Source organism: Ambystoma mexicanum, chromosome 3q (assembly GCF_040938575.1).
Source record: "Ambystoma mexicanum isolate Mex_15411 chromosome 3q, UKY_AmexF1_1, whole genome shotgun sequence".
Lineage (NCBI taxonomy): Eukaryota > Metazoa > Chordata > Amphibia > Caudata > Ambystomatidae > Ambystoma > Ambystoma mexicanum.
In genome coordinates, this window is record NC_090926.1 from 914,897,018 (window position 1) to 914,922,581 (window position 25,564).

The following is a 25,564-nucleotide window of genomic DNA, read 5'->3' on the forward strand; positions in this document are numbered from 1 at the left end:
TCCCCACCAGTGACGGATACAAACATAATACCAACTCAAAATGCATAAGTATATGCCTAGAAAGATCATCACTTGGGAACACCCTGAGTAACAACGAACAAGAGCTCTGTATGGAAGGACTCTGGGTACTGTATCCTTTTCCAATTGCTGTGTCCACGATCAAAGTTTGGCATATCCTTATTCTTATCAAGGCTCAAGTGTACCTTAGTCCAAAGTCAATGACCTTTCTCACTTTTCTTGTTATCAAGGCTTAAGAGTGCCTTAGTCCAAAATCAATAACCTACTGTGGCTTTCAAGAATGCAGATCTTCCTTTACTCTGCAACTAGGATGCACACAGTGTTCGAATGTGTCCGTTTACCCTTTTATTTATAGCTGAAAAGGCAGTGTCCAAATTAAGCCAAAGTCCAACTAAAATGTTCTTCAAGCTTTCCACTTGTCGGGTTATGCGTCCTTCTCCCTCGTCATGGATCTCGTCGGCACGTGCTGTGGTTCTTACCTGATGTGTGTAGCTTCTTCGCGGTGGGGTGTAAGCAGAGATGTCTCTCTGGCGTAGATTTTAGTGTCCCGCAGGAAGATCCAAGCTCGCCTACCCTGCACTTTGACAGCAGATGGCGTGACGTCCTTGACAATGAAAGGACTGTGAAAGCGGGGCTCGTCCCACTTTTTCCATGTGTGGTTGCGGATCAATATTCCATCTCTGGGTAGATTCTTGGACATAGAAATTCAGAAGTTTGGATTGTTGAAGCATCTTCTTCTGTGTTCTGTGCTGTCTTACACCCTCATCTCTGGAACTGTCCTGAAATCACAGAAAAACTAGATGTTAAACAGTCAATCTCTGTTCCTCGGCCACCAACCTACTTGTCGTGCCTAGGCATAACCGGGAAAGACTCGGCGGCAGAGCCTTCTCCATCGCCGCGGCCAAGCTTTGGAACATCCTCCCACTGCCACTCAAATCTATCTCCAACCATCTGGCTTTTAGGAAAGCTCTGAAGACCATTTTATTCTAGTTCCCTGGCCTCCTACTGTCTTTCTCAGCCAGGCAGCCCCCTCATTAGCACCATGATGCCTTTGGGCGACCGTGCGCTCTACAAATTCAAGTAACATAACATAACAAGTAGTTTTGCAATTCAAGACCTAACACTTCTGACGTTGGCTGAGCATCACTTCTAACTCGGGATGGAGGCATTATAGTGATTCTCATTCATCTGCCAGTCACAATTTTGTGCGGCGTGAGATGGTGATCAGAACCTGGTTGTTTCCCCAATGCATACAATGCCAGTGGTTGGCAGTGCAACCACCCTTTTTTCAAAGTAAACTTCAACTTAGCTATTCTTTCTTGTAACAGGCCGTTGAACTTTTCACAGATACCATTCCCTTGCTGATGATAAGCCGAAGAAAACGTGTGCTTTATACCAAGTAACAAAGTGATCTGCTCGAAAACTGTAATAACAAAGTGAGGTCCATTATCTGATCTCATTACTTCACACACCCCCCATCTAGGAAACACCTCACGCACCAAGAACTTGGCTGCACAGGTAGAGACTGGGTGTGTACATGGACCTGCCTCTATCCATCTGGAGAAAGGACATACTGCAACTAATAGGTATCTATACAAACAAAGGGGGGTCTGGGAATCTCTGTTCTTCAGAGGAGAATTGCCTACCGTTTCGGCGCTGACTGCCCCTGGGCAGGACAAAGGCTGATATGCGGGGAAATTTCTTCTGTGAAAAGGACAGTGAGCTAAAGACTTGGTAGAGTCTCTCCCAGGGGTTATTCACCCAAGAACAGGTCATTGGGCTGTGTTTGTGCTGGTAGAGAGATTCCCAGACCCCCCTTTGTTTGCATACATTAACTTTGGGTTTCACCCTAAGTTAACAGGGCAATCCAGACGTGGACCCCTTGATCACTGTTCTTAGAGAGGCAACAGTTTCACCTCACTGATGATGCCCAACAAGGCTGAAACACGTGTATGGGGTTACTGATGGTACTCTTGTTCAGAGGAGAATTGCCTAGCATTTCGGCGCTGGACTGCCCCTGGGCAGGACAAAGGCTGATATGCGGGGAAATTTCTTCTCTTTGAAAAGGACAGTGAGCTAAAGACTTGGTAGAGTCTCTCCCAGGGGTTATTCACCCAAGAACAGGTCATTGGGCTGTGTTCGTGCTGGTAGAGAGATTCCCAGACCCCCCTTTGTTTGCATACATTAACTTTGGGTTTCACCCTAAGTTAACAGGGCAATCCAGATGTGGACCCCTTGCTCACTGTTCTTAGAGAGGCAACAGTTTCACCTCACTGATGATGCCCAACAAGGCTGAAACACGTGTATGGGGTTACTGATGGTACTCTTGTTCAGAGGAGAATTGCCTAGCATTTCGGCGCTGGACTGCCCCTGGGCAGGACAAAGGCTGATATGCGGGGAAATTTCTTCTCTGTGAAAAGGACAGTAAGCTAAAGACTTGGTAGAGTCTCTCCCAGGGGTTATTCACCCAAGAACAGGTCATTGGGCTGTGTTCGTGCTGGTAGAGAGATTCCCAGACCCCCCTTTGTTTTAATAGGTATCTATATCCATTGCAGACTTGTATCATGTCTACATAGTCGATATGCAAGTGCTGAAAAGGGCCTTTGGGTCTTGGGATGACCCCCCTCACTATGCGCAGTGTATGCCCAGTTGTAAATTGCTGGCAAATAATACAATTTACCATAAAAAATGCGACATGCTCCATTAGGTTTGGTACGACCCAATCCTCAGCAATGGTTACAGCAAGATTCTCCCTAGTTGTATGCGCTGGGTAGTGTAGCTGTTCTAGCGCTACCCTTAGTAAGGCTATAGACATTACTGGTTTACCAGTGCTGTCTTGTCTCCACAATGCTTTAGAGGGGTTTAAAGAACACCCTCTTAACTTGCAAAAGTTCTTTTCTTCTTGCAGTGCCTCCCCTTGGATCTCCACTATTTGTGTTTTAGGAATATGATTATATCCCTCGTCCACACTTGACATCAGTCATTCTTTCATTCACATCAATCGTTTGAACATTCATCATCTCTATATCTGTATTTGCTATGCGCTTCGCTTCAACGTCTGCTGCTTGATTTCCATGCTAGATAAAATCTGTCTATTTCGCGTGAGCTGCGCATTTAATGACTGCTATGCCCACTGGGAGTTGTAGTGCCTTAATGAGCCTGTCCAATAAGGCTGCGTGCTGCACTGGCATGCCGTCTGCTCTGAAGTAGCCCCTCCTTTTCCAGCGCGCTAATCCTGCTGTACACTGTCACTTCCTGGTCTGCGTGATTCTCGACTGCGAGTATCAACGCCAATAATTCTGCAGCTTGCGCTGAATAATGTGATGGCAATAGAGTACTAATAAGTACTCGAAATTCTCCATTTGCCAAATGTTTAACTACCGCAACACCTGTATATCTTTGCCTGTCATTTTGATTGATTCTTGAAGAAGCGTCAATAAAGACAATCTCTCCTCCTGCGAGTGCATTCTCCTTTACCCTAGTGAGCTCATCACAGAACTCTTCATAGTGCGCACAATCGTGTATAGGTTCTCCTTCGGTAATAGGCTCAGCTATAAACATAGCTGGATTCACTATTTTACATCAGACTATTTTAATTGCTGGAGTCCATATGATTACCTCATAGGCAGAAGCCCTTTGAGTAGTCAACGTGCCTTTTGGTTTTTCTAAAATTGCAAATAATGCTTGCTCAACAAATAACGTCATGGAACATCCCATCACTATGTTTGTAGCCTTCTCTATGGCGAATGCGGCGGCTGCCAAACTTTGTTCGCATGGAAAGTGACCTCTCATTACTGGGTCCAAAATTCCACTGTAATATGCAAGGGGTTTGTATCTCAATGTAGTTCTCTGTGTGAGTACTGCTGTCATAAAAGTACCATCTGTGTGCGAGAATAAAAATAATTCCTCTGAATAATTGGGAATCCCTAAAACTGGAGCTGTGCAAATGGCTTTTTTCAATTCGTCAAACCCTTCTTCCATTGCCTCAGTCCATACGATTTTCTCTTGCGCTGCCTGTGCTTTCTTTAAGGCTTGTAAGAGCGACCTAGTATACGAGCTGTAGTCAAAGACCCCTGCTCTGACATAATTACATATTCTTAAAGAACGCTGCATCTGTTTTATCGTGTGTGGCTTAGCTGTTTTTAGAATAGCCTCAGTTCTTTCAGGAGTAACTTTCTTTCCCTCATATGAAATCAATTGCCCTCTGTACAACACTGCTTATTGACAATATTGTAACTTTTCCTTGTCAACCTTATGTCCTTTGTCAGCAAGTATAATCATTAGCTGAACAGAATTGAGTCTGCACTCTTCCTCTGAGGTGCTGCAAACAAAAGTGTTGTCTACGTATTGCAGCACAATGCTTTCTAAAGCAATATTGCTGAAGTCCGTTCGAAGGACTATTAAATATTGATGGGGACTCACAGTACCCCTGGAGCAGCCTCCTGCTTTTTAATCTCACTTGTCTAAAAGTGAATGATGTCAAATCTTGTGAGTCTTTGTGCAATGGGGGGATTGAGAAAAACACATTTTTCAAGTCACTCACCGTGAAATATCGTGCATCAACAGGTATATTACATAGGATTGTGGACGGGTTCGGGACTAGAGGGAACTCGAACTCTACAATCTTGTTTATTAGGCGTAAACCTTGAATTAGTCTCCAAGACCCCCCTTTGATTTTTTAATCAGATAAACTGACATATTACATGGTGACCCTGACGTCACTAAGATACCTTGGTCCATCATGGCGGAAATTGTCTTGAAAATTCCTTCATCTGCCTCTCGAGACATGGGATATTGCCGTGCTCGAGGCAAAATCACTCCTGGTTTCAATTTAATCTTCACTTCCCCAACTCCTTTCAATAAACCAACGTCATAGGGGCTAGTGGTCCATAATGAAATTGGCACTTTTGCCATACCTTCGTCAAAATATTCAGGACGCTTCTTTGCTAGCATCATTCTCTGCGGGACCTCTCTCTTAATCGCCTTGACCCAATAAGTGATGCACATTTCAAATATCAGAAAATCGTCAGATCTGTCATCTCCAAACAAATCTTCATCAGTGACGTCAGTCATTCTGCAACCTTCCTCAATGGCAATTACTGTGCTCCATAGTCTACCCTTATCATCAGTTGCATCAAGCAAAGCCACATTTCCTCGAACTATAGATGCTTCTATAGCTAAGAGGAAAATGTGCCCCTCTTCTTCATCCATAGGTATCTGTGGTCTAAATTGAAACTCATCTGGTATTCTCATGGTTCTGCCTACTAGACCTGGCAGCTATGTTAACAGAATGCGTATTCCAAAATGGAACACTTTGGGTTCCAATGGTATTGCTCTAGGCGCTATTTGTCCTGCGTATGCCCTGAACATTTTGCACACGTTTAAATAATGCATTCCTGGTGTTGAGCATACTATACCATCGTCTGTAAACAAAATGGTCATATTCATTTTTGTCATTAAATCTCGTCCTAATATGAGGTGTTTGCCTCGAATAAACAGTGTCCCCTTCATGGAACACTCTCCTATAGAGATTTATTTTAAAAATAAAAGGGGCGTACCCGGTTGCCGCAGAGCGACCGGGGAGCCCAAGCTGACTACATCGGTGTCCGTGTGGATCTGTAGGGCAGAGAGGGGCTCATGGGCACACCGGGTGGAACCGGAGACAGACAACAAAGAGGTTAGCAGAATATTGAAAAAAAGAATGTAAGTGAAAAAATGGAATTGGCAAATATACGTGCATTTCATTTAAATGGTAGCAATGTGAAGGGCAACAATGTACATACGCAGAATTGTTGGAACATTAGCCTGAATATAAAAGATGTCCAAAGCAGGCGACTGCAAACCTGCAAGGCACAAGTTAAGCAACTCTACAATAATGAGAACGGAAGACTGGGTCCATGTTGAAATGGTAGCCAAGGGGATGCAATGTCAACGGAACAGCACCAGCAATGGCAACAAACAGAAAAGTGCTGCTTACGTTTCTCAGATGAACAAGCTGCATGAGTAGGGCAGCAAAACAGGGTTGGCAGTTCCTTGCAGAGGCTGCAGCTGTCGATAGAAGGAATCCTCTAACACCCTGAATGTTCGAGAAGGAAATCATGTCAGAAAATCAAATGAACCTGTAAGATAGTGGAGACTGCCTTTGATCAACAGTCTCTCAATCTGGCTGGTAGTGAAACTCCTCAGACAACCAGCTTTTGCATGTATGAGTAATGATCCAACTGTCCTGTGTCGGAAGAAAGGACCTTGTCTTTTCCAAGGTTGTGCTTGTTATGCACAGGGAGCCAGTAGAGCCTGTAGAAAAGAGGAAACTCCCTCAGAAATTCGAAGGATTAAGGAGCGCATGAACATTGGCCAGGAGGAAGTGCGACGTGCGAGGCATGCCTATAGAGCTTGCAGCAGTCCAGGAATGATCAGAAATGTCTCGGTAGGAGGGCCGGTGGCCAGGCCGATGAGTACAATTGGAGAAGGGGTGCCAATATTACGAGAGTGGCGCTCTGGGGGGACAGTCTGGCAGACTTGGAGGAGCAAGAAGGGGGATGCATTCTTCTGATGCATAAATAGTTGAGAATTTGGGCCTGCCCGACACCACAAGCCCAACCCACTACCAGCCTTTCCAGAATGATAAAAAAAAAAGTGATCTTAGGTAATGGCTGCATGTACAGGACACTGTACATGATTGGCTGGGGCAGGAGAGGAGGAGCACTGCACCTCCTGGTATGGCGTATGGTATGGGGGAGAGTGGCCTGGTGGTAGATATGAACCATGTTTACTTCCCAACACTTTCTTCTCTGGCCTGCTCTCTTCCCCTCTGTCGGAGCCAACATTTCCCAAAGCCGCTCACACACCAGCATGCCAAATGATTTTCTCTTCTCCAGCCCCATCCAAAAATACACCAGTGCTGTACCTATCCACACCATCCCTTTGCACCACTATCCCTCTTTTTCAGGCACCCTCAAGCATCTCTTTCAAAAACGATAGCTCCTATCTCTGTCCCCCGCTCTACTCGTTGCCGCTATCACTTCTTTGCATCCACAGCCCCCTCCCCTGCACCATCCAAAAATACACTGGCGCTGTCCTTACACCCTTGCCATCCTCGGCTCTACCCTCCTTGCTTCCCTTGCCCAGCTCACCCGCCCATCCAGTCCAACAATTCACTGCTGTTGTCCTTACCCCTCAACACTAGCCACTTTGCTCACTGAAACTGTTTACCATGGTCATTTCCCTGGCTTGGGCGACATTTGGGTCCCCTGGCTCGACCCTCCCATTGGGTCCTTGCTCTTTTTTACTTGCCAAGGAAGTAAGGGCAGTGACCCAGATAAGATTGTGAAGTGGGAGTATTTTCCTCACCATTTTTTAAAGTTGGGGGTAAAATGTTTTTATGGGAGTAAAAATGTAAGTCCAGGTCCCAATAGAAGTATTTTATAAGCAAGTAAAAATGTTTTACCTGGAAAACGGAAATGATTTTGTAATCATTATTTCTTTGCACCTAGTTATGCATACAAATTAAAAGATACAGGTTTACTTCTTCCAATCAGGCAGTGATAATAGTAGTTACTTCTGGTGGTACTACGTGCACTACTGGTCCAAACATTTCCATGGAGCTGTGTGGGTGAAAGCAGGAGTACAAGGTCCTACATGTCTGTTTCCTATTTGTAGTTAAGAGTATTTGTACTCCCTATGTTTATTTTTTGGGAGTTTTTGCCTATTTAGGGAGACAAAACGTGGCGGATACCCCACTTATCTATAGGGCTGAGTAAGGGTACATATTTTATTAGTGTTTGCCCTCAAGTTTCATTCTGGAAGAATACTTCCCCTATGCTCTGGTGAATGTCTTAATCACTGGTGAGTTCTTTACAAAAAGATCTTAATAGCATCCCGAATAGCACCCAAAAGTGTTACTACATGGTGCTTATAGAAATGACTATTGGATTGGTTGTGGTAAACACTTTTGGGCACAGTTGGAAAACATGCATGGAAAAATTGAACCTTCGTGTATTACTTATTAGTAGACTACAAATTAGGGTGTTATAGGAGTTGGGCATATTTTTATTATGAAATATCTCTGGAGAAAGTTACAACCTCCTGTAGTGGCATTTCTGAAAATCCATCCAATTCATAGTTTACCACCCTGAGTATTTATGGAATACCACCAGAGGTATTTTAGAAATACCACCTTTATCCATTGGTAATGTGAAAAGGGTGTTTTTAAGGCATTTCCACCTTCAATGTGTCACTAATGTACTTTTTTTGAGGTATAAAAGGGTTCGTAAAACCGTTAGTATTTGCCAAATATCTCTGAATTTTACGGTCACCACCCAACTCTGAATGGCCCTCTAAAGTTTTTATTTGCTTGTCTTGTCCGGAATACTATGAGGCCCACGCAAAACACACATACAAGTATAAACATACTCACATATGTAAATACATAGTCATATGAACACAGATACATCCTTCCACATACACTTTACCCAGTCACAAATACACTCAAGCACATATCAAGTATCACACACATACACCTCCCCCCAAACACACACACTCACACTCACACACTCCATCTTCCTTGATAACAGAATAAATATGATGGGTCACACGTACTCCCTCTACAGCACCAGATCCCAGGTGGACTCCCCTCACAGTTCCTCCTGCTTCCATGAGCTGAAATATGAAGCCGTCTTTACAGGAATGTGCATCTTGGGAGTACAATGAAAGCGAAGTTTGATTGGCATCAAGTTTTGCGCCGCATTGTACAAGTGCAGAACCCACAACCACAGCTTCTTGTCATGCCTGGCAGATGCTGAACAGCGAATCAAGATTCTCTACATGTGAGCCAGGGCAAGGAAGAAAGGGTGTGAGGAGCAAGGAATTGGTGTCTGAGCAGTGTGGGGAAGGGAAGGGGATTGAGGTAAGGGTTAAGGAATGGAGCACAAGCAGAACAGGAGTCGGTTCATTTGAAGGAAGTGGGGTGAAAGGGCACCAATGATGTGTTACAAAGGAAAGACATAGGGTGAGGGAAAAGGAAAATAGGGTAAATGAGAAAGATGTGCAAGTCGGTAAAGGTAAATCAGTAAATTTGAGTGGCTGGTGCTGAGATCTGTGCCTGACCTGCGTGTCACTACACGCGATTGTGGGACTGGTTGAACCCCTTTCTTTTTTCTGGCGAGTTCATGCATACTTACTTTATGAATATGTGTTTCAATTAAAAATACATTTATATTTTGTCGGGTCGCTTTATAATGTGACTGATTATTTGGAAAGCCAGATTTAATTAACAGTGTACCGACTTAGCCTTTGCATAACAACTGTTTTATTGATTCCAATATTGAAGATGGAATCTGAGACAATGAAGTCTCATGTGCTAACTGTGGAACCAGGAAGCGAGAGCCTTCCAGAATTGACACATTATGTGATGCTGAGAAAATGTCCTTTTTCATCACTGTGCCTGGTTTTCCTGAACTGTCTGTAGGGAAAGTCTCACTCATATGGGTTTATAATCTATAGTGTTACTCCATAAATAAATATTAACCATTTATATAATGCATACTGGTGGGGAGGCAGGATGCAAGCGAGGATTCCTTGACGTGCCAGTGTGTTTTTGGCTCTTCAATTGAAGCAAGGCCCCCTGACTCAGCTCTCACTGAATTCTCTCGTCACACCACCTCTTTACATTGGTCAAAAGCTGAAGATGGGAATAGATATAGCCTGCTTTCAAATTTGCACCTGGGACACGAGGAAACCTGGGCTTCCCCATTTCAGCAAATTATATTAGCCTGGTACAATAATTTGACTACTTTTGGTATGTAAGGCAGGTCCCCTGCGGCCCAGGTCTCTAAGAAAACACAAGCATAACTGAAAGAGATTTTGCGTAAAAGGAAAGCAATGGCAAAATGGTCTACTAAATATACTTGAGAATGTGTAGGTGGGGGTGGGTTAGTATTGAATTTGTATTTTTTCCTGAAATTGGGGTTGCTTTGTGTGCTTGGCAAACTGCATCTCGGGCGGCAAGAAAATGGTACTTGTCCCACCCCCTCCCTACCCCGGGCTAAAAGTTGCCAGTCCTCCCCTCACTCCAGGGCGTGACCTATGCCAGTCAGACACCCAGAGGTCTATGCGCAGGCAGGCAGGCAAGAAAGGATATAATACCCTTCTAACACCTGTGATGCATGCACAAAGCACACTATTATTGTTTGTATTCCTGAATGCTGTCAGTGTATTAAGATACTCATAAGTGGCCAAAAGACAACATTTTGAAATGTACTATTATGAAGTTTCTACAATAATCATACAATATCTATTAAAAAAAATAGAAATATTGTGTCCTTTAGAAGTATAGGTAAGACAACCTCTTTGGTGTTCTCATGATTTAGATCAGGAAGACCCTCATTTCTTTCAGTAGACCATAATAAGGACAGTCCACTGAAAGAGTTGTGTATACTTAATTTAAGTGGGCATAATGTAATTACTTCAACATGTACAGTTGAGTGTGCTCCTCTTCCTGTTGCACAATATTATAATTAAAGCCCTCCCATTCCAAGCAAATCCCAGCGTGGGATATGTTGCGCCTTTTTCCAGCTAATTAAAGTATCTTCTGTGTGCATGTGTAGAAATTGAGATTTGAGAGCAGGTGCAGTTCGTTATCCGACATCACCCATTGAGCATTAGTTATGGGGTAATGAGGAGCTAGCACACAGTGTGCTGGAAATCTAATGTGTATATGAGAGACAAAGTATAACCTTTTGTCTTTAATATGTAACCATGCTGTTTCAGATGTGCACTTCCAGATGTGCCCTGATGCTCCTTGAGGCACATTTCCAAACACACCGAGCTGATGGCACATCAGTTTGTTCGTTTCTATGGCATCCGTTGGCCTGTGAGTCGAGTAGCTCCTTGTAAGCTGTTTGTTAACCAAACAATGCTCTTTGCGCACTCAAGCATGGGGTAAATAGCGCCCAGCAATTTCGAACTCTGGTGTGGCTTTGGGCGGCGTCTTCTGCTTCCCCTCAGTCGAAGGAACTGGGCCCTTTGCAGTAGCATTCATGACTATTGAACGTTGTGTCAGGGCCAAGGCACTAAACGTTTTTGCACTTTCAACTATCGCAAAGTAATGACCATTGTCAATGTTAGAATTATGCCAACATAAAGTAGTGGAACTGTGACCCCAGCGAGGCACATAGTAGGCAGAAAGGGAGCACCGTGCTACACACTTTTCAAGGGTTGCAGACATGCTGGTTGACAGCCGATTGAGTTGAAACAGATTTCATTTTATCTGTAACTGCCATCGGGTTGCAAAGTGTAGAAAAGAGCAGTTCCGGAATGTTGAAAATGGTTGCAAAAAGTAGTGGAACAACAGTAAAAAATCAAAGTAGTGGAACACCGCCCTGACCATCCCCGGTCACTTCAACCACTGACCATTGTGTTTTTTCTCTCCCAAGGAGTGGGCATCTTCAGCTTTGCACGATATGACAGCAACTTCTACAGCAAGAACTACGAGGGTAAAGTTGTCCATGGAAAGCAGGTTGTTCGCGGCGACTACTCGGTCTTTGATGGGTACTACACCCCTCCAGTCACAGGGATGCTGCTTCTGCGTTCTTGCAAGGTGAGTACTCGCCTTTACTGGAAATTACAGGCACATTGTGGTGTGCGTTTGTGAGGTGGTTGGGTGTTATGGAGAGTGGTTTCCAAAACGTATGCAAGAGATGCAGCTTACAGTGTATTACTGCTCTAAAGAGATTACAGCTTCATTGGGAATCTGTCTTCCTTCATTTCCAGCAGCTAAACAAATTCTACCAAGTATACAAATGTACTACCAGCCATTAGAAAAGGGTCTGTCACCTGATTAGACTGAGTGCATGGACTGATCGAGGGTATTCCGTCTTGATGCGGTGAGATGATCAGGTGTGGTTGTATCGAGATGATCAAGTGCGGTTGTATCGGAGACCAGGAAGGCCCATGTTGTGGATGACTTTGTGAGCAGTGTATGTCCCCATAACTGGATGTGATAAAGTTCCTGCCAGTGTTTGTTCAAAGCAGCCTTCTGAGAGCTGTAAATACGCTACTGGTGTAATAACAATGTCTTACCAGGCTGTGCGTCTTTCATTGAATTCCTACAGAAAAGCCCAAACTATTGCCATTGCCAATGCTTGTTTCATAAAGTATTTAGTTCTGTGAGGAAGACTACTGCTGGCAGCAATGCATACTCTGGCAGCTTTAATTTGACCACTGTGGATGGCTCAACAGATTAGATTATATAATTGTAAGGTATTTTCCCCATCTGGTTTGTGGGATTTCACCACTGGCTTTAGTTATAAATTAGTGCCAGTGCCATGCCCACTGTCTTTTTCTAATACTACCTATACCTGTTTTTTAGCCTACTAGCGTTATAGAGGATTGGTAGTGATGCCACCTGTAAATGTAAACGACCTCTGCAGTTTTCCATTCTGAAGGCTCGTTGGCGGATCACAAACATTGTCTTGCTGCAAAGGGCATATGTGAGGAGTTGAAACTGGGAAGGCCCAGGTCGTAAGGCTGACTTGGTGTGCACTGCACGAATGCCAGTGGTGGGGTGATGTCGCTGAAGATCATGGAGCCGGGTTTGGAAAGTGCTGCCATGGGGTGGGAACATTACTCAGAACAACCGACCGCTATCCGGTGGACCAAGAAAACATGGGATATGCTCAATGGTGAGTTTGCCTTCGGTCCAGTGGTTCACCTGCACTTGTGACTCGGTTTAGTGGAGCCTCTGCTAAGATGCCAGAGTGCGGACTGCGCAAGGAGCTCTTGGTGTGCTTTTGGCTGGGGAATTAGTCCAGGATTCAATTGAAGGATGGGCATTGCAGCTGTGCCTGGAATTGTGCCTGAAGCACAGAAGACACTAGGATGAGACTCAAGGAGGTAAGGGGTGTGGTTTTCATGGGTTGTAACTACAGCACCTGCACCTCTGGGGCCCCTGCTCTGTGTCCATGCTGGGCCAGCACTTATCACTGGGCAAGAATTTTTTTTTAAACAAAATGCAGCCCCACAAATAATTGTGTTTAGGAGTGAAGGAGCAGCGTCATCACTGTTCTCTGGTGCCTGAATGTTGCTAGGCAACCACACTTAGATTCCCCACTCTGGTATCCCTTCTGCTACCTCCTGTGATTAAATTGACGATGTCATTACTGCTTTCCAAGCGGTGACCTCTACCCATGTGGCCAGGGGGCGCCAACAATTACCTGATCCTGACCCTGGGGGAAGCTATATGAGGGAGGATCACATGTATCCCTTTCTATGAATGTAAAAGTACTGTGACGAGGGACCTGAATGGAGCAATGAAGATTAATACAGAACAGAAGCACAAGCTGTGCTCTAGTGGTTGCGAGTGCATAATTGGTGCCAGGACATTTAAAACACCGAACCAGCTGACAGGAGATTGACACTGTCTGTGAGAATGTCATCCTCTCTGTACTAACTGAGGGATCCATGTGCTGCTGGGAAGCCCATGGTGCAAACTGGCTCACAGGGACTGCAGAAGCCGGACCGCAGCGAGGATGCCACAAGAGGAAGAGAAGGGAAGACTTTGTGGCGTTCGCAGGTAGCGGAGAGCAGCATCCAAGCCGCTCGAACACGGAGATGCACATAGCAAGCAAACGCGAGCCATGAGGAATGTGGAAGCCACAAAGCGAGGTCGGTGAATACCAGGGCGAAGGTATGGTCTGCCAAAGAGCCGCTGCAGGCTTACCACCAGAGAAGGGAAGCATGCCACAGAGAACCAGTGAGTCCACAAGAAGGAAACTGGGACAGCGGGACACCTCGGCAACCCTACTGAAAGCAAATAAGTGAGACTTGATATTTACAAAAGAGAAATAACGGAATGAACACAAGATATTGTCAAGTTTGCAAGTGTGTGAAGTGAAGTACATGAGAAAGCCTGGAAGGAGAGTATACCAGGCAGATTCAAGTTTGCTAGTGTGTCAAGTGAAGCACATGAGAAAGCCCTGGCAGGAGAGTATACCAGGCAAAGTCAAGTTGGCAAGTGTGTAAAGTAGATCACATGAGGAATTCCTGATATGGGGATACATCAGGTATAGCCAAAGACTGTGTTGAAATTACATTAAAGATGAGAAGAAACCTGGCAAGGGAATACACCAGGTATCCTTTGAAATTAAGACTAACAGCCAAAGTGTTTAACACACAAATACTTTTTTTGATGAACAGAAAAGTCTAAGGAAGGCTCCTACCCTTAGAATCTTGGTTATCTATAACAAGAAAACCTGAGGAAGGGAACAATACCCTGGAATTGTGAAAGTCATCCAATCTGGAACTTTCTGTGTTAGAATTTCCTCTTTCTTATTGAACATGTACATTTTTGTACACTTTACAAGGCCAAGACATTAACCTTTTCACCTTAGAAATTATTTTCAGAATGTGAGGGCCAGAATAGAACTTTGGGCACTTGACATTTTGGTTTGGATATCTTGCCATCGGACATACCCTTAGTTTTGGTTTAGGTAGGGAAAATACCTCTTGGAGTAGGGACAGTGAGGCATTTTCCAACCCCCTTTTTGTTTGTTTTAAAAGGCTATTGCCAAAACTATGGCCTCTCTGTGCCCAAGTCGCATTCCTAGCTGCTCACACTTCAATGACATCAAAGCCGTTTTCTGCCCCGTCTGTAGACGAGACTAAAACTGCAGATTACCCCCTTGTTAAAATATGTTTTGAAAAAAGTGTATATATGCATGCTTGCGTGTGTGTTGTGTGTTTTGTCACAAGTCTGCATATATACATTTTAAAAAAAAATGTTTTATTGATTTTATTCAATCAAACAACAATACAACCAAACACGCAGTGCATATATCAACAGTTCAATTATACATTGCTTAATTTCGGCCACTGCTCCCCCCAGCCCCACCCCCCTTTATGAGCCTATTTTTTCCACACATTCTGTGTTTGCCGCCTGTGGTGGAGTCTCACTTTCCGTGGATTCTGTCAGGTCTTGCGTTGTTCCAAACAATTCCGCTATTAATGATTTCCATGCCATCAGGGTTCCCGCCTCCTCCTCTCCCCCTACATTGCTTGCCTCTTGCCATACCATGGTTTCTGCCTCCGCCCATTTCTGCAACTCCTTCCACCACACCTCCACCCGTGGCCTGTGGCATGTCTTCCATCCCATGGCAATACTTCTTTTTGCGAGCACATATGCTAGATCTTTCAGTTTGCCAGCATGCTTAAGTTTCTGCGATCTGGGGAACCCCCGCAGCAAGCAGGCCCAGGCTGTATCTATGATGGTCTTAACCCCCTTTTCCACTAGTTTCTGCGCTACTTCCCTCCAAAAACACTCAATTACGGGGCATGACCAAAACATGTGTCCAATGTCAACCTTTTCTTCGTCACATTTGGGACATGCTTGTCGTCCTGCGTTTTCAAACCTAGATATCCTCAGAGGTGTCATAAATGCCCTGTGCGTAATATACAGTTGTATCTGTTTCAGTCTTGCGTTTGTTGACACCTTCTTATGGTACCCCAAGGCACGCTCCCACATCCCACCTTCTTTCGGGGCTCCTACTTCCGCTTCCCAGTCTAGTCTCAATTGTGATAAATCCTTCCCGACCGTAGACATTACCATCTCGTACATTCTAGAGATCTCATGCCCCCCCCTCCGATATATCATATATTGCATCTATAATAGCATCTGGTTCTTATTCCAATACTGTTTTGGGCCACGTCTTCCTGATTCTCTGCACCATTCTATGGTATGTGATATACTGTCCTGTGTGTAGTCCCGTTTGTTCTCCCAGCACTTCAAAATCTGTAATAGTCCCCTCCCGCCAGGTATCCCCTAGCGTTACCAACCCCACCGATTCCCAATGGTTCCTCAATATCATCCTTAACAGCCTATCTCCCCCTGCCAGTGCAGCTAGCGGCATCTGCGGGGAGCATGGGGATGGGTTCTCCATCATCCGGCATGCCCGGCGCCACATTTTCCACCCAAGCATCATCATCCTGGGGCGCTTTCTCATTTCTGTCTTGGGCAGCCAGAACATCTCTTTTTAATAAAATGGGGCACAATCCTGTCCAAACAACCTAGATTCAGGGGTCACTTCTTCCGAGAGCCATTTAGCAATATATTGCAGCTGGCTCGCTACATAATAAACCTCATAGTTAGGCAATTGTATCCCCCTCTCTTTTGTAAAAGTTCTGCAACTTCCATAGCACCACTCTATTTCGGGTACCATGCCACAGGAAATCTCTACATATGCTGTTCAGTTTAGCAAAAAACTTCTTAGGTATCATGTATGGAATATTCCCAAAATAATGTAGGAGCCTAGGTAGGACCACCATCTTCAGAATTGCACCACGTCCCATCATTGCTAGGGGCAACTTCACCCAGAATTTCATACACTTCTCGATTTTTACAATAGCTACCTCGGTATTATGCTTGTGTTCCTCTTCAACAGTATGGTACACGTCTATCCCAAGGTACTGGAAAGTGCTAACCGCCCATGATATTTGTAACACCGGTAGCCGTCTCACAGGGGTTCCCTTATAATTGCCTAGCGGGAAAATACTAGATTTTTGGGGGTTCACCGCTATCCCGGACAGTCCTGCATATCTCTCCATCACCTCCAGGATGTGCTGGAGATTTTGTTCCGGGTGCCTCAAGTACAGCAACAAATCCTCCGCATATAAGGAGATCAGGTGTCGTTCCCCTCCCACCTCAATACCTATAGTTTCATATTGTTGTCGAAGGTATATTGCTAGGGGCTCCAGGGCTAGTATATAAAGCATTGGGGAGCATGGGCACCCCTGTCTGGTGCCTCTGCTAACTTGCCATCTTGCGGATATCACTGATCCTGTTCTATCTCTAGCCAGCGGTTCACTGTACAGCATCTTCGCCCACCTTATGTATCCAGGCCCCATTCCGTACTCCGCCAGGGCCGCCAACAGCCACGCCCACTTCACCGAATCGAAAGCCTTTACCGCGTCTAGAGACACAATCGCCATTTCGCCCTCATTCTCACTTCCCCATTCAATTACCCGTTGGTGTCGTCTATGATTATGAGTTATATTTCTATGCGGGACATAGCCCGTCTGATTAGGGTGTATAAGTTTACCAATAACTCTTTGCAATCTGTTTGCCAAGACAGCCGTCAATATCTTGCTGTCTTGGTTCAACATCGACAAGGGTCTGTAAGAGCCACAGCTATGCCCAGACTTGTTGGGTTTGGGAAGCAGTATTATGATCGCTTCTCTAAGTGACTCCGGCAATCGTCCCACCTCGAACGCTTCATTTAACATTTCTAACATTGGGGGGAGCACTTCCTCCCTATATACTTTATAAAATTCACTCGGGAGCCCGTCCGCCCCCGGGGTCTTGCTAGTGGGCAGCTGCCTCACCACTTCTTCTAACTCCTCCAGAGTAATCGGTGCATGTAGTTCCTTTCTTTCCTCAACACTTATCATAGGCAGTCCTATGTCTTCCAATGTTTCCGTTATCTCCCCATGGCTACTTCCCTCTTAATCTCCATATAGCAACTTATAATAATTTGCAAACTCCTGATTAACTCCCACTTGGGTGTCCACTACACTACCATCGTCTCTCATGATCGTTCTGATCGTAGGTCTGGGAGTCTCTCTTTTGTATAACCATGCCAAAAGCCGTCCTGTTTTATCCCCTCCCGCATGCTGTCTTTCTATAAACTTTTTGTAGTTAAGGTTGCACAGTCTTTCCCAATGTTCCGCGCATTTCTGCTGTAATTTAAGCACCAGCTCCATGTCTTCACTTCCTCCCTTTAATGTCTTTTCTAGTTCCCTTTCTGTTCCTTGTAGGTCAGCCAATACCCCACCTTTTAGGCCTTTTGATTTTGCTATGGCTACCCCTCGCATCACTACATTAAAGGCTTCCCATAATGTACTTGCCGAGTCAACGCTGCCCGTATTCGTCTCAAAGTAGTATGTAATCTCAACTCTTATATCCTCCCTAAAAACAGGGTCCTTAAGCGCCTCTGCTCGGAGGCGCCATGTCGGAATCTGTGCTCTCGGGGGGCAGTATTGCCACCCGATTACCAGGGGCGAGTGGTCCGAGAGGACTCTCGCTTTATATTCTGCCTGAGTAATCTGTGTTATTACATCCGGCTTTGCAAAGATATAGTCTAACCTTGTATGTAGCTGCTGCAGGGCGGAGTAGTGCGAATAGTGCCTCTCTTGGGGGTATTTCGTTCTCCACACATCCGCCAGACCAAAGTTGTCTAGCAGTGTCTGCAGTGCTCTAGCCGCTGGGGTGGGTCTATCAATCTTACCATCTGGTCTATCTACCTTGGGGTTTAATACAGAGTTAAAATTCCATCCCCAGATCACCGCACTACCCAAACACATCCCAAGGTTGGTGCACAGAGTTCTGAAATATGCCGCCGTGTTCTGGTTGGGGACGTACGTATTTACAACGCTTATCTCCCTATTCTCACCTAATCCCCTCAATATGACCATCCTCCCATCTGTTCCCACCACTTCCTGTATTAGTTAAAACGGGACATGCGGCGCCACCCAGATGAGTACTCCTCTAGCATAAGCAGAGTATGTCGAGCCCGCCACAACCCCCTTCCATTTCTTCACAACCATCTCCATCTTTTCCCGTGTCAGATGTGTCTCCTGCAGCAGCGTAATGTCTATCTTTTGTCTGCGCAGGTACAGCATGACCTTATTCCTCTTTAGATAACTGTTAAGTCCTCTGACATTCCACGTGATTATTTTAAGGAACCCCATGGCCCATTAGAGGTCCCTTTTCCCTCCCACTGGTGCGATCCAGATCCCACTTCCGTCTCAATCTATCTAGGCTCATTCCCCAATTCAAACTTCCTACAACTACAAACACTCCAAACACCCCTTCCCTCTGCCATCCCGCCTCCCTTCCCTTCCCCAACAACACCCTCCCCAACTGTTGCCCAGCTCCATCCCTGGATCTCAGGCATCCCCGCATCTAGCCCTTTCTGGTGAAACCCATACTCGCGGCTCGGCAGGGTGAGGCCGCCCTATTGGCTGCCTTATTACTAATTCTCGGGGGTAGGTAACCGCGATGCTGCTGCTCCTATTTGTTTAAAGTCGCTATGCCTAATGCTCTCATGTTTATGTGCGCCAATATATACCACATTATATTCCACCAAAGTCATAAAGTTCAAGGGCTGCACCTCATCTATTGAGTACATCAAGGCTCTATGGTATATTCCCACCCTCCCATCCGCGCAGTGTACATGATACAATATCTTCACTTATCATGCTCTTGGCCATCCTGTCCCCCATCTTGCGCCGGGCAGCCCTGCAAGTCCAACCACAACGCTGTTTCCTCCGGGGTGTCAAAAAAAAACGCTCTGCCTTTGTGCAGAACTTTCAACTCCGCTGGGTACAACAGCATGTACCTAATGTCCGCTGCACGCAATCTTCTCTTGACCGCAACGTAACTATATCTCTGTCTTTGCACCAGCATAGTATAGTCAGGGTATGCTGTGAGGAAGCTCTTTCTATTGTCACACCCTTGCGAAAATACTCCAGGATCTTCTCCCTATCTTTTTAATTCAAGATTTTCGCAATTATCGGCCACGGAGGAGCTCCCGGCCTTGGTTTCCTCATCAGGGCTCGGTGTGCCCGCTCTACCATGAACCCCTGAGAGAGTTTGTCCGCTCCCACTTCTTGCAGGATCATGTTCTCCACGTAGCCCGTGGAGTCTTGGCCCTCTTCTCCTTCTGGCAGGCCAACCACCCGGATGATGTTCCGTCTCGCCCGTCCTTCTGCTTCCTCCACCCTATTTTCGAGGTTGGCGACCTGTTGTTTGAGCACTGCGCTTTCCAGGCCACTAGTTCCTTCTGCCAGCGCCCTGACGTCCTGTCGCAGGAGAGTAACTTCAATTCCTACGGCATCTATTTTGTTCTCCAGAGCTGTCCGTAGTTCTGCCATTGCCATGCCCCAGCTAGTGCTTAGGTCCGTTATGGCCGCTAGGACTTGTTGGTTTTCTCCTTCAGGGGCGTCATCTCCTGATGCTTCCCCTGTTTTTTGTACTTGGGTCGGAGGGGTCCGCTGCGCCTTTGCAAAGGTGTCCATCGTGGGTTGCTTACTCCTGGCTTTCAGCCCCTTCACCAACATCTTGCAGTCTCACTTCGTATCTTATATCAGCTCTCCTGTATTCCAGTGTATTACAGGTCAGTGTCTGGGAGCCCTCAGTGGGCCATGCTGCAGGGCGGCCCGCAAAATTAAGCTTGGAATGGGCTGTGTCCTCCCACGTCTCCCCTACGAGCAGTATTTCAATTGCGTATTTCAGGGGCCCGTACTCCCACTCCGCTTTTTCCACCTTTTCCTAGCAACGTGTCATCTTGGGCTCCATGTACATTTTGCAGGTCCCAGTCTCTGTTAAGGCTGACAGTGTTGCAGCAGTTTATAAATGACAGGCCAAAGCTCACCTCTAGTGCTTATTCCGCACTATGTTGCGCGTGGCCTTGCTCCACAGTCCCGGTGCCACTATACAGCTCAAACTTGCTTCTATTGAATGGCTCAGCCGTGGATGGGGTTAATTCTCGGGTGCGCGATGTAACCGGGCAAGCTCACAGTGCGCTTCGGTGTATTGTTGTCTTCAGACTGAGCGGCCTTAATTTCGGCCGTATTCCGATGCAGTTAGCACGCAACTCCGTGCACGCAATGCAAGTCGCCATGCAGGAGAACTCAATCTGCTATCTTGCACTGTTCGTTACAGCCTCAGAACACCGTTCCGTGTGCCCCGTGCGTAGATGCACCTTCACTGGCAACAGCGCTCAGGGCCACGCTTCCCACCAACACATACAGTTCTCAGTCAGTGTTTTTCACATATCTTTTGCCTTTGCCCACTCCTCAAGCCGCAGATCTCAGAAGTCATCGTGCTCAGCTCTGCCCTCATGAGCGGCTGGGAGCCGTGCCAGCATTCAGCGTTTATTGTTACTTTGTAACCATCCACGGGCGCTACATTACTTCAAGCCCGGGAGCGCCGCCTCGTCATTGCAGCGGTTAACGCAATGTTCACTGCATACTTTTGCCAGCCGACTTCTTCGCGCTCCGTGCAGGTTCGGCAGAATCCTGCTGCCTCTGTGGGGGGCCGGGAGCCGTGCTAGCACCCGCGTTCCTCTGTTGTTGTTGCAGCAATCTCCGGTCGCTACATGTATCCTGGCCCGCAGGCGCCATCTCGTTATTATAGCTCCAAGCAAGATTTGCCATACATTGTTGCTGGCAGCCGTCTACCTCGCGCTCCGTGTAGTTCAGCAGGAGTCGTTTCTTAGCAGGGCTGCTATTACGCTCCCTTTATTGTCCGCCATCTTGGCAACAATTTATTCACACGGCCGCCACTTCTGAAGTCTATTATCTGCCGATCCGCAGACACGATTGACTTACTCTTCAGGCTTCTTGCAGTACATATGTTCCGATGCCCGTCCCTTCAGTTTTTCTGCGAGAACAGCATTTTTTGAAGCGTAGTTTCTCGGATGAATGTCGGATCAACAGGAGCCCAGCACGAAAACACGTCCTAGACCATGGCTAGTAAGCCACGCCCCCTTTGCATGGATACATATATATGTTTCTGGGTGTGTGTGTATGCGAGCACAATGGCTTGATGTGTTTGGCGGAGAGGAGGGGCCAACCCTGCATCATGAAAGGGATAAACAGTGGCCTTTTATGGCAACATACAATGTTGGCAATATTTTGTTTGCTTCAGCAACAGGAAAGTGATTTACAGTGTCATGTCTTTATATATTCTTGGTACAGCTTCATGAAATAATTAACATGGAAATGTTCCATATATTTTTTCTTTTTTTTATTGAAAAATCTACAGTTTTAACATACATAAAAACTTTTGTTTCAATTCCACGAACATAACTCAATAGGCTCTTACAAAACCAATATCTCTTCACGTCAGAAAAAAGAAGAAAGTAAGCGAGCAAAAGCAAAGTTAAAAACACATCTGCCAGTTTATACATAACATGCGGAAAGTCAATTCTATCCCAGTTCATTACCTCCAAAACACAATAGAAGCTTGAGATCATTACTCAAAGCGGGCATTTCAGTAGCGCATCAAGATAGTTCACAATTGCACCAACATGTTTAACATTTGCACCAGATGAAATCTTAAGCCACCAAGCGAACATATCATTATCTAAAGGAGCAAATTGACTCAAATGTACAGAACGCAAGGCACTAGTCATCTCACACTCGATAACTAAGTGTTTCAGCGATTCGACTGCCACAGAACAGAAGCGGCATAGATTGTCTTTTGCCAGTTTATCTTTTCTTTGACAGAGAATTTCCTTGGATTTCAGGATGTTCAGTCGAGGAATTGCTCATGGTAATAGCAAGATGGAGAATGCATTAAATAATGTGACTGGAGATTTAACTTTTTTTGACCAATGCCTGGCCAATTTGTTGAAGATAGTTTTTCCCTGTTTGTCGATGTTGATGATCCAATCCCAAGATTCAAATTTCGTTTTTTGCCTGTTGTGGTCTTGTGGAAAGATCAAACTCAGAGATTCCAGCGGCATCAACCCAGGCTTGTACTCTGAGACGCCACATGCCTAATAAGGTAACATTATTGTCAGAATAGGTTTTGTTGAATATTCAGTATGCAGGAATTGGATTTTCAACAAACATTTTTCGCATTAATGTAATTGATTTCCAGATCACATGGCTATACAAAGAGTTCAGTGACAATTCATCTCATAAAGATATCATTGAAACGCATTGAGGTAGGTGCAGAACATAGCGCCAAAAACGCCCTTCTAAAGAGTTCCAGATATGCTCGCTGATGTTCCAGCTGACCTCAGCGCCAAAAGTTAGAATAGGAACCTTTTGCAAGTCGAACGTCAGGACCGGGGATAAAGAAAATTTGCCATAGCTTTTGTTTATTTTTGCGGCTTGGAAGGCAAGACTCATGGTTTTTAGTTTCAGATCTTTCACCCATTGGTGTTCACAGATGGAGTTGTTGAACTGCACACCCAAGTATCTTATAGAGTCAACAGTATCAACGAACTGGCCACCTACGGCCCACCTGAACGCCTTGGCCTTTTTACCTGAAACAGTGCCAATTGCCACAATTTTTGTTTTTTCTGTGTTAATTGTGAGCTCATTGATCGATAGGTACTCATGTAAAGAGCTGAGCAACCGTTGGAGACCAATTTGAGTTCTATCAATTGACACTAGATCATCCGCGTAAGCAATACAACTTACTGGAACTTGGTTGATCTTTGGAGGAAAACAGTGGTCCAAGATGATTCGGTAAATCCGTCAAGAATAATTTGAACAATTCCGCATCAAGGGGGCACCCCTGCTTTAAACCCCTTGCCATTTGGATATAATCGGACAGTTCACCACTTCTATTCAGGCATACCCGGATTGAGGTATTCAAATGAAGAGCTATTATTGGATCAAGGATATTTGGTGGACAATTCAATTTTCTTAATTTGTTCCAGAGCAGGCCTCTATTTATACAATCGAAGGCCTGCTTCATATCAATAAATGCCAGGTAGATGTTATGCCTGGATTTCTGAGCTTCAAATTTCAGAATTGTGAGAATCAAAAGGTTGTATATTGATGTTCCAACATCATCATCTCAAGGATTAGAAAGTGGCAGTGCCTCATATATCGTGGGTGCAGTATTACGAAAGTGATTCACATTGGTGGCAATGCTGGCTTACATTGTGGGTGCCACATTATGAAAATGACTTGAAAAGTGGCAATGCTGGCAAATATTGTGGGAGTAGATTCACTGTGAGTTACAGTATGCATGTTGGCATATAGTTTGCAGTGCAGCATCATGAAAGTGATTTAGTGTGGGAATGCTGGCTTATATTCTGGGTGTGACATCATCCATGTGATTTAAAATGCTGCTATATATTTTGGACGCTGTCTTCAATAAAATGATGTAAAATGTTACTGTTTACGGGCATCGATTGGATGTTTTCATGTGTTGCGCCTGAGAACTATTTGTTTATTGTATGGCTTTTTAAACCATTTATCTCAAACAGTTTGCTATAAAATGCACCATTTCAACCCATCATTTCATACATTTTCTGGGGGTAAAACTCACGTGTCCCCAAATCTCCCTGCATTACTCGGGGCTCTCGTGCTATGCTGAGTCGCTCACACTAACTTGGTTAAGATCTACCTTTCCGGAAAATATTCAGCAGCTACCACTGACCTTAATTCATCTAGAATGCCAGTGATTTACAGGGCACGAGGCTGTTGTGGATCAGTGTGATTTGGTCTAGGGTAAGCCTTTTCCCCTCCCTCATAAGCTCCCTACCCTGCAGTTGTGGTGCCTGCCACTATCTCACAAATACTAGCTTGGACAAGAAACTGTGGCAGAGTTTTGAACAGTTGTCCCTTCAGATTTATTCTTTCGCCAACAGAGCGAATTAGAGGGGTTTCCTCTCTTCATACCCTTCAGGGATTGAGATATAAGACCGTATGAGCATATTGCATATTAATGTTCTGATAAGCCAATGTGTTAGTTGGCTTAGCTTCAGAGGCACCCTGCAAACAACAAATCCTTAAATGGTCATACCAAACTAACATATTGGTTTATCAGAACATTAATATGTGCTATGTTCATACTGTATTATATAATGGCATGATTGCGAAAAATTAGGGGCTTGCGCATGTGAACATGGTTGATTTCACTTTATCTACCTGATTTGAGGTGTGACATTGTTCATAGTCACACAACGTGTGCTCACGCAGCAGCCCCCGAAGCAAAAAAGGGTTACAACATAACAATTAACTAACTCAGCGCTGTACCAGGTGTTCCCCTATGCCCTAACACATGTACTCATGGCTTGTAAACTATGATTTTAGAGAAAGCGATTTTTATGAAACAGCTTCGATTTTATAAGGCTTCAAATAGCAAAGCATAGAAACTTTACGCTTTAACTAGGTCACACATCAAAGGTATCCAAAAAAATATTTAATATTTGTGATGAAATATTTAATCTGGAATCTAAATCCACACCTATTGGTGTAACCCAAGAGCTAGTAGATTCTCTTTCTAATCACTTCCTAATAAAGGAAATCACGTTAATTAGAGATAGTTTGACCGTTTGCACTACGCATCTGTCAGAGCCAACCAATAAGGCATATCCTATTTTGTTAATCCATGCGCCACTTTTACACATTCCATCCATTACTTTTCGATTAACTTCTTGTGAACCTTGCTAATGCTACAGCTTCAGGTTCACCAATTACCTTTTGATCCAAAAGGTGCTAAATCTATCCTCCCCTCCTATGCTTAAGAGATACTTCATATCTTTAACACCTCTTTAACCTCTGTTGAAGTAAGTACCTATTATCTGGCAAGAAGCAGGTTTTCACTCTCTACTTAAGAAACTGTCCTTGAATGTTACAGTTTAACAATGTTTACCCTATTTCACAAACTCAGTTTTTGGCCAGACAATTAAACATATTGTTTTGGTTCAGCTTCAACCATTTGTACTGAATTCTCTGTTACTTGAACTCATGCGGGCAGGATTCACGCCACACTACAATATGCAAACTGTTTCTTCTACTATTCTCA

General features: G+C 44.9%; 1 protein-coding gene across 4 annotated transcripts in view; it reads left to right on the forward strand.

The window, feature by feature from the left end:
- The window catches only part of AMZ2 (archaelysin family metallopeptidase 2), a 591,533-nt gene that overhangs the window by 532,934 nt on the left and 33,035 nt on the right, over positions 1-25,564 (forward strand). For all 4 annotated transcript variants that reach the window (XM_069655060.1, XM_069655059.1, XM_069655058.1 and 1 more), the window contains one exon: positions 11,451-11,614. In XM_069655060.1, coding sequence (XP_069511161.1) covers positions 11,451-11,614 — 164 coding nt within the window. The remainder of the gene's footprint in view (positions 1-11,450; positions 11,615-25,564) is intronic.